Source organism: Trematomus bernacchii, unplaced genomic scaffold, assembly GCF_902827165.1.
Source record: "Trematomus bernacchii unplaced genomic scaffold, fTreBer1.1, whole genome shotgun sequence".
Classification (NCBI taxonomy): domain Eukaryota; kingdom Metazoa; phylum Chordata; class Actinopteri; order Perciformes; family Nototheniidae; genus Trematomus; species Trematomus bernacchii.
The window spans coordinates 4,701,669-4,715,303 of NW_022987609.1; the positions used below are offsets into that span (position 1 = coordinate 4,701,669).

Genomic DNA, 13,635 nt, shown 5'->3' on the forward strand with positions numbered 1-13,635 from the left:
AGAAATGTGAAAAGCAGCCATAAGCCTGTTGTAAATCATTAAATAGAGATTTTGCAAAGAACTTGCACCCTGACATAAGCGATGTGAGTAGATGCAGCAACAACGTGCTTTCCTTTGAACTCCCAACCTTTACAATCAAGAGAATCCACTGAATCTAACATTGGTTTGAGGTCTATACCAGAACATACTTTTCAGTGCATATCACTGCACAATGTATCACTTGGTGTGGCTGAAGAATATTTTGGCCTGGATCTGAAAAGAAGGAGAAGCCTTGGTTGAAAGTTGCTTATTAACATAAAAACCCAGGCTCTGGGTTGCCAAGGGATTTATGTTTTGCTCACGAGACCAAACAAAAACAGAATTCACAATCCAAGTCATGCGAAGCCATCTCACAGTTCTCTGTTTTCTTCACCTTTTCTACAAACCTCCTGCCCCTGCTTTGCATATCTGGAGTTGGTTCTGCTGTGCTCCTCCCATGGGGTTACATATATCAGACCCTGGCAAACTCAATTGATTTGGTGCACCAACAGCATCATTAAGGATAATGAGTGACATATGAAGAACTGGTAAGCATCCCCTCTTTCTGTCTCAATAGATTTGGAGGCCAAGAATCCCCAAAGAATGGAAACAGCCATATGGCCTGCAGTCATCTCCAATCCTGCATTTGACTCTGTTCCATTATTCTTCTGAATTGGTTCTTACCACTGGAGCACTGAAGGTGTGCATAGCGGCTGGACAGATCTCTCTTTTTCACTGGAACCCAGGAGAGAGGGGGGGCTAAAGATATTCAAAGCCAGTCTTTAAATGTAAGTCAAATCCCACAAGCTTTAAAAGAAAAAAAAAAGATATATATTTTTCAGGCCTTTTTCTCAGAGACATTACTTCCTTACCCTTCAAAACTAAAAAGCGGACACCCATGGAGACGACTGATTATGAAAACACAATAACATGTGGCAACACGCAGTAAATGAAATTACAAAAGCTGTCAATAATGCACAGCTTTTTGACGAGCACCCTACAGCGACCTTTCTAAAATTGCCCCCTCTTAAATCCAGCTGCTCGATTGAAACGGTGATAACGGGGTCAGCATGAAAGGCAGACTGGGAGCTTAACTGCTGCTGAGTGATTTGGCAATTGTAAGAACTACGAAACGAAAACTAATTACTGTGGTCTTGAAGGAAAAACATGGTTAAAGTGGACACTCCCAACGCTGGGGGTAAGGCGTTCATGTGGGAAGGCTTTGGTTCAGTCGCTAATAACAACCCCCATTAAGCCATTATGCTGGAGAGGGGATTACTGCTTTAATCTACTGTGGAGTATACAACAGAAAATCACGCAATAACTCAAATGGATATCTTACTTCATCACCTACCTCCTGTGCATGGCAACATCGACAGATAAATGCTGCAATTTCAAACATGGCTTTAGTAATAATTGCATTTGTTTCCAGTGTGATTTGTTATATATTACACCATGACGACTTTTCTATTATTTAGTAAATGTTGACCTTGTATTAAGCATGACTAAATGAGAACTATACTTCCTGTGCCTATGCAACCCCGTATTGACTAGTACTATACTGTATATGAGAGCAGGAGGTTAGGAGTTATAACCATGGAAACCGTTTTTGAAATATCACACGCAGATTGGTCATAACTCCTCCACAATCAGGCCATTCAAAAAGGAAGAGCAAGCTGTTTGAGCTACGAGGCGAAGGAAGAAAGTAGTGAATAAGAGAGCTGGCTCCAGGAGAAGAGAGAAGACAATGGAAACAGATTGATTTACTGTCTTTACAGAGCAGGCAGCTGACTGTTGACTTAAAGACAGCCTATACGTTTGAATAAAAATGGAAAATACAAACTTTTTGTTGTTGCTTTGGGCATTGCCTGTATCAGTAATCTGATCTTAATTTCACAGTTGACTTGGAGCAGGGAGAAGAACGGGGAGCATGTCACCTCCTCTCAGAAACAGCGGTTTGTTTAGGGCCCTCTCACATCTGGACACACAATCTGGCGATATCAGCCACTGCATCTGTAAATCAGTGCTACCACTGCTACTGAACACACTGACAAGTCACCCAAAGCAAATCTATGTCACAGATATGCAGCTAGTTTGATTATAACTCACCAATGCCACGCACCCTTGTGGCCATGAAATTGTGAAATGTTACTTTTTTTTCTCATCAAGTTTTAACTAGCAGACAAAAGAAGTGAGAAGCTGTGCCTCAGTCTTTTGAATCCAGATATAAATGTGCTTGGATGGACAAAAAACTTCAGAGTCTGATTTGCTGCAAAATAAATTGCTAGACCCCTCATAAAAAGGGGAGTTAAATGTTGAAGGTCATGTGATATTGAAAGCCAATGCAGTGTAGCATCCAGCGTGCATCCACTAGCATCCACTCCATTACAACATTAGCAACTAATGTTTTGACATTTGTCTTCATTATTATCAATGAACAGAGGCGATTGAGCCACCAGCATGCTCCATTACCTTCCTTCATTGCACAGTTGCACAGTTGAAATCACACATTAGGGTGGATCCAACATGAAATGACAAGTTACAGGGGCTAAGGACGCACCAGCTGATTATTTAGGTGGTGGAGGGTGAGAGGTCTGGATGAACGGATGGCGGGGTGGAGCTGAGGCAGGGATGGGAGTTAGGGAATTGGTAGAGAACTGTATTGGCATTAAAGTCTGGGGAGCGTGGGGGCGCAGAGCAGCACAGAGCACCTTAAGAGGAGAAGCTCATTTCAATCGGTATAATTAGCCTGTGGTAATGAAATAAGTCAGAGGCACTGCCACCTTTACTTAAGAGAAAATCGATCTGCATTTTAGGGAGTTTATTAAAGCTTAGGAATAATGGGGAGAAAGGATAGAAGAGGTGGAGGAGAAGGGGGGGGGGGGGTTAAGTTGACATTAACAGCTAATCAGATAAGAAGATGTGCTAGCGTGGGGCTTGACAAGAAGCAGAAGAGAGATCAGCTGGAGTTTATCAAAGCAGATGTGTTCTGAGGTCTCTGCTATTTCACAGCGAGAAGCCAGGGGATGCTAGAGCTATGCACACAATGAGACCTACAGCCTGAATTAAGATGACATCACTCTGTGGGAGAATAAGCCAATCAAATCGTGGTGTAACCTGACTGATAGACAGCCACTGGGCGTCCTCATTATAGTGAGGCTGCAAAGGGTTCCCATGGAAGCTTGGTCATGGCCAGGAGCATGGTAACAACTTGGTAAGAGCAGGGTGTGGTGAGATAATCACTGATGGACATCTTTCCTCAGGTGCCCCAAATGCATGCTGGGATGCTGGGGGTGCTGCTTGCTCATTTATCCAGCCGTCTGGCCGACTCACCTGGAGTGATGGGGGAGACGTCAGGAAGGCAGGCTGCTATTTCACGGCCTGTTAAGCGCTAATGCCGCAACATGCCCTGCGCTCCAATTTTAGGGAACAGGGAGCATTACCACCCAAGTAAAGGTTCGGTCCGTCTGGACAGTGGCCTTGGAGAGCGGTGGAATGAGTTGTGGAGGAAAAACGGGAAGCACAGAAGAGGGAGTGGAGCAGGACGATAACAAATCTAGTGAAATAATTAAAAGACAGGCAAATGAAAGGCAGAGAAAGAGAGGGGAGAGAGAAAGACACTCAAAGAGAGTAAAAAGTATAGACAGAGAGAGGGAGGGAAAAATAGAGTAGAGCCTTAGTTTACACGGGCTGCTGAGCCAGCACTGCGGAGCAGACAGGACAGCAGCAGCACGCGCTGACATCCACTCCTGCCACGCTAGGCTGCCTCTTGCAGGCCCCAGAAGGCCCCTCGCTCCAGGACTCGCAGCCTTTTTCTCGCCGGAGCCACTGAGCATCACTTGCCTGAACCACCCACAACACTTGTCCTCTCTGTGCACTAAACCTGGCCCATGTAATAACCACAGAACCTCTATTAGGGACTGGGTGTCTGGGGAATCAGAGCAGATACACAGCACAGCATGAGTGATGAAAAGACTCCTGTAAAACAACTGAGGTTATGTTCAAGTTAAGTCGACTCTTTGTACTCTTGTATAATGAATGATGTATTTTAATGGATCTTTCCCTTCTACTTCTAAATACAGTTGTAAGCAGAGATAGATAGCCCTTTATTCTTTCCTGTGGTCTTGTACTTTCAGTGAACTAAAGGCAAAGGTCAAGTCATTTGTATGTGCTTACAATAAACATGGTGGGTCATGGTTCCCATCATAGGCTGTTTGCAGCAGTGATGGATCACCTCCTCTGTCAGTCTTGAAGGGTGAGGTGTAAGAAAGACATGACTCAGGTCCTCCAAGGTTGCAGGATGTGTACATAAACACAGTCTCAGCAGCGCAAGTCAGCACAGACAGTGTGTGCACTGTATCTGTATGTACAGGCCTGCTATATGTATGTGAATTAGCAGTAGTTAATGTCCAATTGCTGCAAGTATATATAAGTCTTTATCTGTTTATTTTTTTATATGTATGTACAATTGTTACTGTGATACAGAATATTGTCTATTTTAAGTGTTTGTTGATTGTTATGTATGTACCCACCCAGGGACTGCAGATTGAAATGACATAATAGCTAAATGTAGCATCAATTATCTCTTCTCTTTTTGAAATTACGGTATTTGTATGCATGGTCCTTGTTTAATAAAGACATAATAATAAAGATAATTTCAATGTTATCCCATGAGGCCCTGAGTCAGTTTCTACCTCTCTCACCTTCACACCTTGAATTGGCGCTGCTGTTAACAGCAATTAGCTCTGGTAAATTAGACCGGTTACAACATATTGGATCTCTCACAGCAGAATAACAGGATGGAGTTTTACACTCAGTGAACAGCCATCAGTCTTCATGTGTGAGTCATGATGACTGTGCTTTAGTACATCCTCTATCTGACGTTGTTGCACACTGCACACTACAGGTTTAGCGTTTGGACAGCTGCACCTCAGCCTCTGTGTGGTACTTGCTACTGATGGACACGAAATACTGTATTAGTCACCAGTAGTCACAGTAACTCAATGTTCATGTCCAAATTGCAAAGGAACGTGTATTCCTTTAACACTCAAATGTTATATTGTATGCCCCATTTTTGTTTCCCAGCACATGTTCAATGCATCTTGTAAAGTGAGCCATTGGGCATCCCGAGCACAATTCAGTCACGGCATGCGGCAAGTGATCAGAAATAAATAGCACAACATGTAGCACATAACATGAATCTGAAGACTGCCCTGGATTCAGGACTTTCTTGTGTTTTATTTCACGTGATTCCTCACCTTAAGAGTCAATCTCATTGGATATGGCTTGCAAGGAAATGTCTATTTTTATATTAATTGTATAAAGCTGGGACTGCTGGTCACAGAGGTCTGGATATTTTTATACCATATATGTTTCTCCTTGTCCATGGTGACAGCTACAAAACCACAGAAGAAAACGCGCTATAAGCGGCCAAGAGAAGAACCCAAGTTACAGTGTGCTGTGATGTGCCAGTTACGAGAGTTGCTTTAAAGTAAAACGGCTACTTTTCTGGAGCATTGACCAGAATTGATGCTGGAAAATAGGACAGTGGCATAATGTACACTTTTCTGTTATGGAGCAGTGCCTCTTTTTGCTGATATAACAGACAGCAGAAGTAAGGTAAATAATTGTGTATTATTAATGGAAATCTTATAGTTTAGATATACGTTCACTTATATGTGTATGCATCAGCTGGCCTTTGAAATAACTGCACATGTACAAGTCATGTTTACCAGACAGGAGCCAGTTATTTCTCCTACCATATCATCAAATACATTGAGTCAGAAATGCTAGCTTTGCCCTTTATGTAAGACAGCACTTTCCATCCCTTTCTGCAGGCTTATGTGTACTGCAAATTGTGGGAATTGACAATAACCTGTATTCACCTGGTAATATAACCGTATAAATGCATGCTGGCTGAGTAAACCTTCTGAGAAGCCAGAACTGTCAGGAAGCAGAAACATTTGTAACAGTCTAAAACGATGGATGTGTGTAGTCCCAACAGGTTATCAGACCTCTGCAGGACCAGAGATGACACTGAGCTGGCAAAGCGAGGGAAGAGGGCCATTTTCTTAGAGTGACAAATATCTGGAGGAGTACAAACAGGGAGCAAAGCCCCTGTTGAGAGAATGCCTGAGCTTTGTCTTTGTCGCACTGTGTGACAGACTCACAGCACCGCTCCCTGAGGTGTGTGGTTATGCGGTGTGTACATGTGCACACACGGAAAAAGGACACAAAAATCCCACATCTCTTACTACTCTTCTTTAACTTCCGTGCTTTCGGCACCTGTGAAAAACACCAGACTTACACTACTGAAACTCAGGAAAAGAATCTGAGGTTGAGACGTCTTATAATTGGATTGCTTATATTCAATCAGGGTGTCAACACTGTATTGGCACCACCTGAGCCAGCCAGACAGATACATCCGGTCCTTTTATTGCCGTGGCTTGTATAGGGAGGGAGTGACGTGGGGTGAGGTGTAGGAACGCCAGCTCCACAGTACTGCTTTGAGCCAGCAAGATTAATGTAGGCTCTCTGGAGCAAAGGCAACATCCACAGCCTTAATAAGGTACAAACAATCGGTTCCACTCCACTGGCTACCCAGGGAAACTATTGTTGTGCCGCATTGTTTCTTGGTAAGGCTCCTCGGAGACATGGGTCTACTGCAGCATGTGACTGTCTCCATTACAGCCAGGGGAGAGCTCAGTGTAGACCTGTGTTAGTCTGTGTCAGTGTGAAGGCTGGCTCTCGTCCATCCCAAACCCACCCCCACCTGTTCACTCCCTCCAAATCCAAACTCTTGTCAGCGCACTCACCTCGACTCCTTGCACTTTCAACTTCATGTGATCCTCCCGTGTGGTCTTCCCGTCTTTCCTCTTCTTCCAGCAGTAGCCATCCTTTCTGTACTTCACCTTCTTCCTGTTGTACAATATCATCGACCCATTCTGCGGCCTGGATCCGTGGAGACGGGACAGAGAGAGGGGAGAGCAAAAGGGAAAAAAGATGAGATGAGAAGGATTTTTAGGCAAAGCAGCACAGCTAGGGGACTCATTTGAGAGATGTACAAAGAGGCCCGACACAAATCTGCACCAGGCAGAAAATGCACCAGTGACTTAGATGACAAGACTTCTTTACGGTGTTTTTTTAACATTGGTATGCACACTTTGACAATGAACAAAGCACCCTTCAGCATACATTTCTCCCAATGAGAAGAGTGTGTGCTGGGAGCGGCTTAAGTGTCACCTCTTCTCACTGAGTAAATTACATGAAGGACAGTGTGTAAGGCAAGTAGCTTTGGGTTCGGGGGAGCTGGAGTTGGGGGGGCTTCCTTTTTTATCTCTCATTCATCCAACTTAAATGAGTTGTGGTGTTGGAAGTCCCTAAGGGGGAGCGAAGATCCTCCCTCACACTCCATTCATAATTCATTCTCCCTCCACCAGACCACAGCCTGTAGGCTCATAATGACATAATGTAACTAGTTGATGATAATCTGCCTTTCCACTTCGATTTGTAACAGAGGCATTTGGCGCTCAGTGTTAAACATTAACAGAAAGTGTAGCATAAAACATGTATGGCTTACGCAACAATTAGTGAGCGGTTTAACATGGTTTTGAGTGGGTTTATTTGTTTTTGATTGTATTGTTGAGTGGCTGTGTGTCATCGGTATGAATCCATACATATGTCACATTAATTTCCCACACAGTTTTGCACTCTAACACACACACACACACACACACACACATATTCATATTTCTGAAATGAGAACAGCTTTGCCTCAGTGTTTGGGGCCTCACAGTGAATAACTAGGAAAGCAGCTGAAGAAGCAGTGTCACTGTTGCTTAACCAACCAATCAGCAGGTGAGCCTTATCAGCCATGTGTTCATTGCTTACATACACAGACACAACACACCCAAACACAAACATATACAAAGAAATATAGCAAAACTCAAAGAACAAAAGCTGGGTAGATTTGTGTTGTCTCGAACAATATTCAAAATAAGCAAAACCCGACGGTTGTTTTGCATTGTTTGGTTGTTTATTGTAAAGGTTTTCTTTTTTCACAAGGTTTATTTATAACGCTGCATGCATCATTTTGCAGGGCTGCCTTTTGGGGCCAGGGCGCGTGTTTATCTTGGTATCACTCATCAATCATTTTTCCCGGTCGGATCTCAGGGGCCAGCGGAGAAGGAGGAGAAGTAGGGGGGGGTGGGGTCCCTGCAGTCCCCCCTCTGTGGCCCCTGACAGCACCTTCTAATGAGAGACGCCACTCACACACTGACATGCTCAGTCCTTGCTGATCTCCCTTCTTCCCTTTCCTCCTCCCTTCCTCTCTCTACAGCCCTCTCTTCTTGCCGTCAGTCAACTCAAGCTGCGCTCCAGGGACCGTCTTTGTCTCCTCCCTCGCTCCAACTCCTTTCCTGCCTTCTCCCCCCCCCCCCCGCCCCCCCTCTTGTTTCATCTGTCTCACGATTTCTTAACGCCACTCTCCCACACCGCCCTCTCTCCTGCTGTTTTCTCCTCACTCACTGCCCTCCCTTGTTCAATACTCAGCATACTTTGCAGAAAACAACTATTAAACAGACACTTTTATTGGTCAGTTTGAAATGTGGAACTGCTCAATGGCTGTGAGGGATATACACAAAGTATAAATTGTGTTCTAGTTTACAGCATCCGTAATGTCACCCGTCGTCGAGGAGCGGTCATAAATGGCACTCATGAACTAAGAACTTTGCAGATTGCTGCAATTTCAAGATATTTGCATCCCAAATGTCGTTTGAAGGACACTCGTTTGACATGCCTGCGTCAGCACTTGGTATCAATCAAAAAGCAGAATGGCCCCCTCTACCAGGGCGATTCCTATTATTTGTTTCGATATCATTCTCGGTTTTGTCCTTCAAAAGATACAAGGAGCGTGTGCTTCTTAAAATGTAGCTCAGCTTGAGACAAAAAGATGGGCGCAGATGAGATAAGGCAGAAAATCAAATGACACAGGGCTATCTGATCTCCTCCAGAGCACTGGAAATTGGGGTGAGGCTTCGGTGTCAAAGGCTCCACGGCGTATTTATCGGCTATGCGCGAAAAACGTATTCGCTCAGCTATTTTTGAGGGACTGTTAAGTAGATGCTATTTTCAATTCAAGGCACTTTGGACCCGGAGGAAAGCGCCTAGGCATCCACTCTGGAGTAGGTCTAAGGCAGAGGCCAGTCTAAAATGCATGCTATGGCAACATAATGTGTCTCTTCCACTCCTGCTGTCTCCCTCTCCCTCCCTCCCACTCATCCATTTCCACTGTATACTTAGGCGTTTCAATTAATCTTATCAGAATTATACATATTTATACATGAGGGGAAAAGCTAACTGCTCTGTTATCAAAGAAGCGTGACAGGAGGCTCTCTGTCTCAGATGCCTAAATGTGGCAGATTAATATGGAAATACAGGCCTCTGACAAAGTGCACACTGCCGCCTCACTCTTCTTTGGAGTTTGCAACGATAATAAGCTTTACCCTCAGGGTGGTGTTAGGCCTTGTCCAGTCCTTTAGGAATCATTCATTTACCCAGGTAATGGCATTCACTCAATCAGATTTGTTCATTTGAAAAAGTCAGGGGGGGGGGGGAGTGGGGAGTTTATGAGGTTGGTGACGTGTTCTGCATGGGTAACAAAGAGTCCTGGCCCACAGGCAGGCGACACACAGCTCACAGGCTCAGCTTCACTGTCTAAAGGCCGACGGGTAGTACAAAAAGACAGGAGGAAGAAGCTAAAAAAGGAAGATAGAGAGGGAGAGACAAATCTGTGTGACTGTGAGAGAATATCTTGTTCCAACGGAGATCAGCAGGACAATCCACAGCTCTGGTGAATCATCATAAAATCCTAAAATGTTCAGTGTTGGACTTTTAAAATGTTCTGACTTTATAAACATTTCATTTATAGAGAGCAACAACTGGCTTGGGGAAATGCAATCCCATTTTTGGTAACTATCGGCCATTTATAGAAAGTCAATAAACAGAGATTATAGTTTGTCCTCAATAAATTACTCAAAATACATGAAAACGCTGTTACTGTTGTACCAGGCCCAAAACCACTCAACTATATCAAGTGTGCTGTAAGGAAAGATTTTGTTCTTGGAGAACCGGTGTAGCAGTAATAGCTGTAGCCCCTTTTCTATTCCCCATGATGCCCTTGGTTTGATTAATACAATTCATACTGTTTTTCTCCCCAGCAAGCTCAACTGGCAGTGCAGCCGGGAGGAGAGGAGAGGAGAGGAGAGGAGAGGAGAGGAGAGGAGAGGAGAGGAGAGGAGAGGAGAGGAGAGGAGAGGAGAGGAGAGGAAATCAGAACACAGGGCGATATAAGAAAGGAAAGGAAAGAAGAGGAGATCTGGGCAAAAGAGCTGGGCCGTAAAGGCTTTGAAGATCGGAGGGTGAACTGCTCGGGGCCCGAAGTGGCTCAGGGGGGGGGCGACACCTGCTGTTCTCAATTACCCCTCAGAGCCTTCAGCCATCTCAGCCTTTACCCCACAGTGTCAACCACACTCACACCTACTCATCCAAACACACCAACCCTATTACTGTAAGTATAAATATGAGGCAGAAATATGCCCCTGAGCCATCACACAAACACACACACCCACACCCACACACACACACACACACACACACACACACACACACACACACACACACACACACACACACACACACACACACACACACACACACACACACACACACACACACACACACACACACACACACACACACAAACACACACTTCCCGGTAACCCTGTTGCTCCATGTAGGATAACATTAATAGCCAGAAGAGTGACAGAACATCAATAACACACTGATGCTGGTCATTACAGGTTCTGTCAATCTCAGGTAAAACATGGGTCACATGTGTTCAAACACATGCGTGCGTACACACATCTGGGGCTGTCGACACCGAGCAGAGGTGTTTCACGCGTAATGTAATTAGACTTCAAGCAAGGGCGCTCTATTAGATAGCACATCATCTTTGAGCTGGATGTGTGAGCAGAAAGGTGCTGGCGCCGCGTCGGGGGCTCCTATCTGGACGCATCACGTGCAATTGATGACTCGCAGATAAGCCCTCCCCTCAGCCCTGCCAAAGAATGCATCAGGAAGTGGGGCGTTCGCTAAAACTACTTTAAATGTAAATCTGCCACGGCCTCAGGATTGAGATTCATTGTCTGCGCTGCTCTGAACCCCTCCAACTCCCCCGTTAGTGTTCGTATGTCGAGACGCCGCGGGTCGCGCAGCTCTTTGACTGCCAATGAGGCCTCGGCGCCCGGTCACTGTGATGCCCGCAGTTCTTACTCCTCTAGTCCCTAGTGGCCTCAGCTATCAGCCATGAATGCTTAATTATAAATGGTAATTATTACGGGGGTGATGGGTCAGTCAACTGGAACACGTTAGGCAACATCTTTTAAATCATATTGCATCATCCCCTTTTGCCGTATAATGTTAATCTTTTTTCTCACTCTCCCGGAATGTCTGCTAAATGGTCATCTTTAATGAGAATTAGGCGGGAAACAGTGAAAGCAGCTAACTGAATTAGACTGAGATGAATCAGGAATTAAAGTTTTCTTAATATGATATCACGTATCTCCAAGGCTGTACAGATGGAGCTCAATGTTTGTTTACCCTACCCAATGTGTTCAACTAAATACAACAGTAATGATGAGCGGGTAGCTGCGCCCCTGGAGTTGTAATTCAGGGTAGGGAGACAGATCGTGCGCCTCCCCTCTTTCTCTCTATCTATACGCCTATGACTGCCACAGAACTCAGGCCCTGGCCCATTGCCCTCCAGCACAAAACAGATGTTCTCCCCGCACTTATCTCAATGAAAAAAAATCACAGACAATTTACAAAGAATATAAATTACGGTCGTAGCTCCACATCAGTGTCTCTGTCCCTATAAGACCTTGTAAAAGATGATAAGGGTGAATTGGTGTGAGAGGGTGGGTGGATTGTTGGGGGACAACATCAGGCGGATGGAAGCAGCAGGGGGGGGGGGGGGGGGGGGGGTGTTGCTCTTATCTGGTCCACAGCAGCCCAGCAGAATGAGAGGGAGGCTGGTGACTGGCGGTGATGCTGCGCTGATAGCACTAAGCCGGTTTCATGCACATTTCAGGGAGGCTGCCATCACTACTCAGACTTAAAGCTCTCAGCTCCTGCCAGTGGATGAGGTTGGGACGTTTTTTTTACAAATAGCCATGTCATACACTGGTTACACCGCTCCATTCTCTGTGTCCACACACACACACACACACACACACACACACACACACACACACACACACACACACACACACACACACACACACACACACACACACACACACACACACCACAACACACACACACACACACACACACACACACACACACACACACACACACACACACACACACACACACACACACACACACACACACACACACACACACACACACACACACACACACACACACACACACACACACACACACACTACACACCACACAACAACCACAACACACACACACACACACACAACCACACACACCAGCAAGGGCTAATGTGCAGCTTTGATGTAAAGCTTAGGTGACATGGAATTTGAATTTCAGTGCTTGTAAGGTTTTGGCTGTGAAGACATTTCTTATTCACTTGAAATGCACACTGTCGCTGCATGTGTGTGTGTGTGTGTGTGTGTGTGGTGTGTGTGTGTGTGTGTGTATACAAGTGTGTGTAATATGTTTAACTGGGTTGAAATGTTGATGACTTTCAACTGCTTGCTCAAAATGATCCCGCATCATGTCTGTGGTGACTGCTATTTTCAGCCCTTTAGTCAGTATGCATATGCTTACTTGGAAATAGCGACTACAGAGACCATGATTCATACCTCACATCCCCTGTGCTAATCTTCACAAATCATCCATGGTGTGTCTCAGTGCGTTGTAAATAAAAGGTGCCATCCGAATGAAGCTTCTCTATAGCCGGATCCTGCTGACAACTACATGCTGTGTGCATCGGCCATGTGAAGTCCTAAGTCCTGTAGCACTGCCTTTTTATGACACTTTGTAAGGAGGATGCTTTTGTACTCTTAATAATGCATGGGCAGCAGGGAATTGAGTACAGCCTTATTTTATGTCATGGGATGAAGCTGCTGTTTTAGCAGCATACGTTCTCCCGTGGTAAGAAATACTAATGCAATTAAATCTCAGTCGAACTAGACTACAGCAAGGAAAGGTCAGGTTTTCTTTATTAGTAACAACAACCTTGCTTTCTATTAAGACTAGGAGCAGGAGAATTCAGCCCCCAAGTTAATGATGTGTTCTTAGGATCAAAGTGGTTTTTTTCTATTCATTTGCTTCCTATTAATGCGAGATTCAACGGGTAACATGATCTTATGTCATTGAAAGTATTTAATATAAAAAAAGCGAGGAATCGTAAGAAGAAGAAAATAAAAAGATGGAGAATAAAAACATACTTTATACAGCCATGGAGTGTTAGCTGTAAAATCTTGAGTCTGTGCTGGCAATGGGATATATTATTATTACTAATATTCTTTAACAATATGAATGACCTGTTGTAGGCATTGCAAAGTAAATATATTACAC

At 44.6% G+C, this 13,635-nt stretch overlaps 1 protein-coding gene across 2 annotated transcripts in view; it reads right to left on the minus strand.

Moving 5' to 3' along the window:
• camta1a (calmodulin binding transcription activator 1a) overlaps positions 1-13,635 on the minus strand; it is a 281,808-nt gene that overhangs the window by 113,646 nt on the left and 154,527 nt on the right. For both annotated transcript variants that reach the window (XM_034131745.1, XM_034131746.1), the window contains exon 5: positions 6,834-6,969. In XM_034131745.1, coding sequence (XP_033987636.1) covers positions 6,834-6,969 — 136 coding nt within the window. The remainder of the gene's footprint in view (positions 1-6,833; positions 6,970-13,635) is intronic.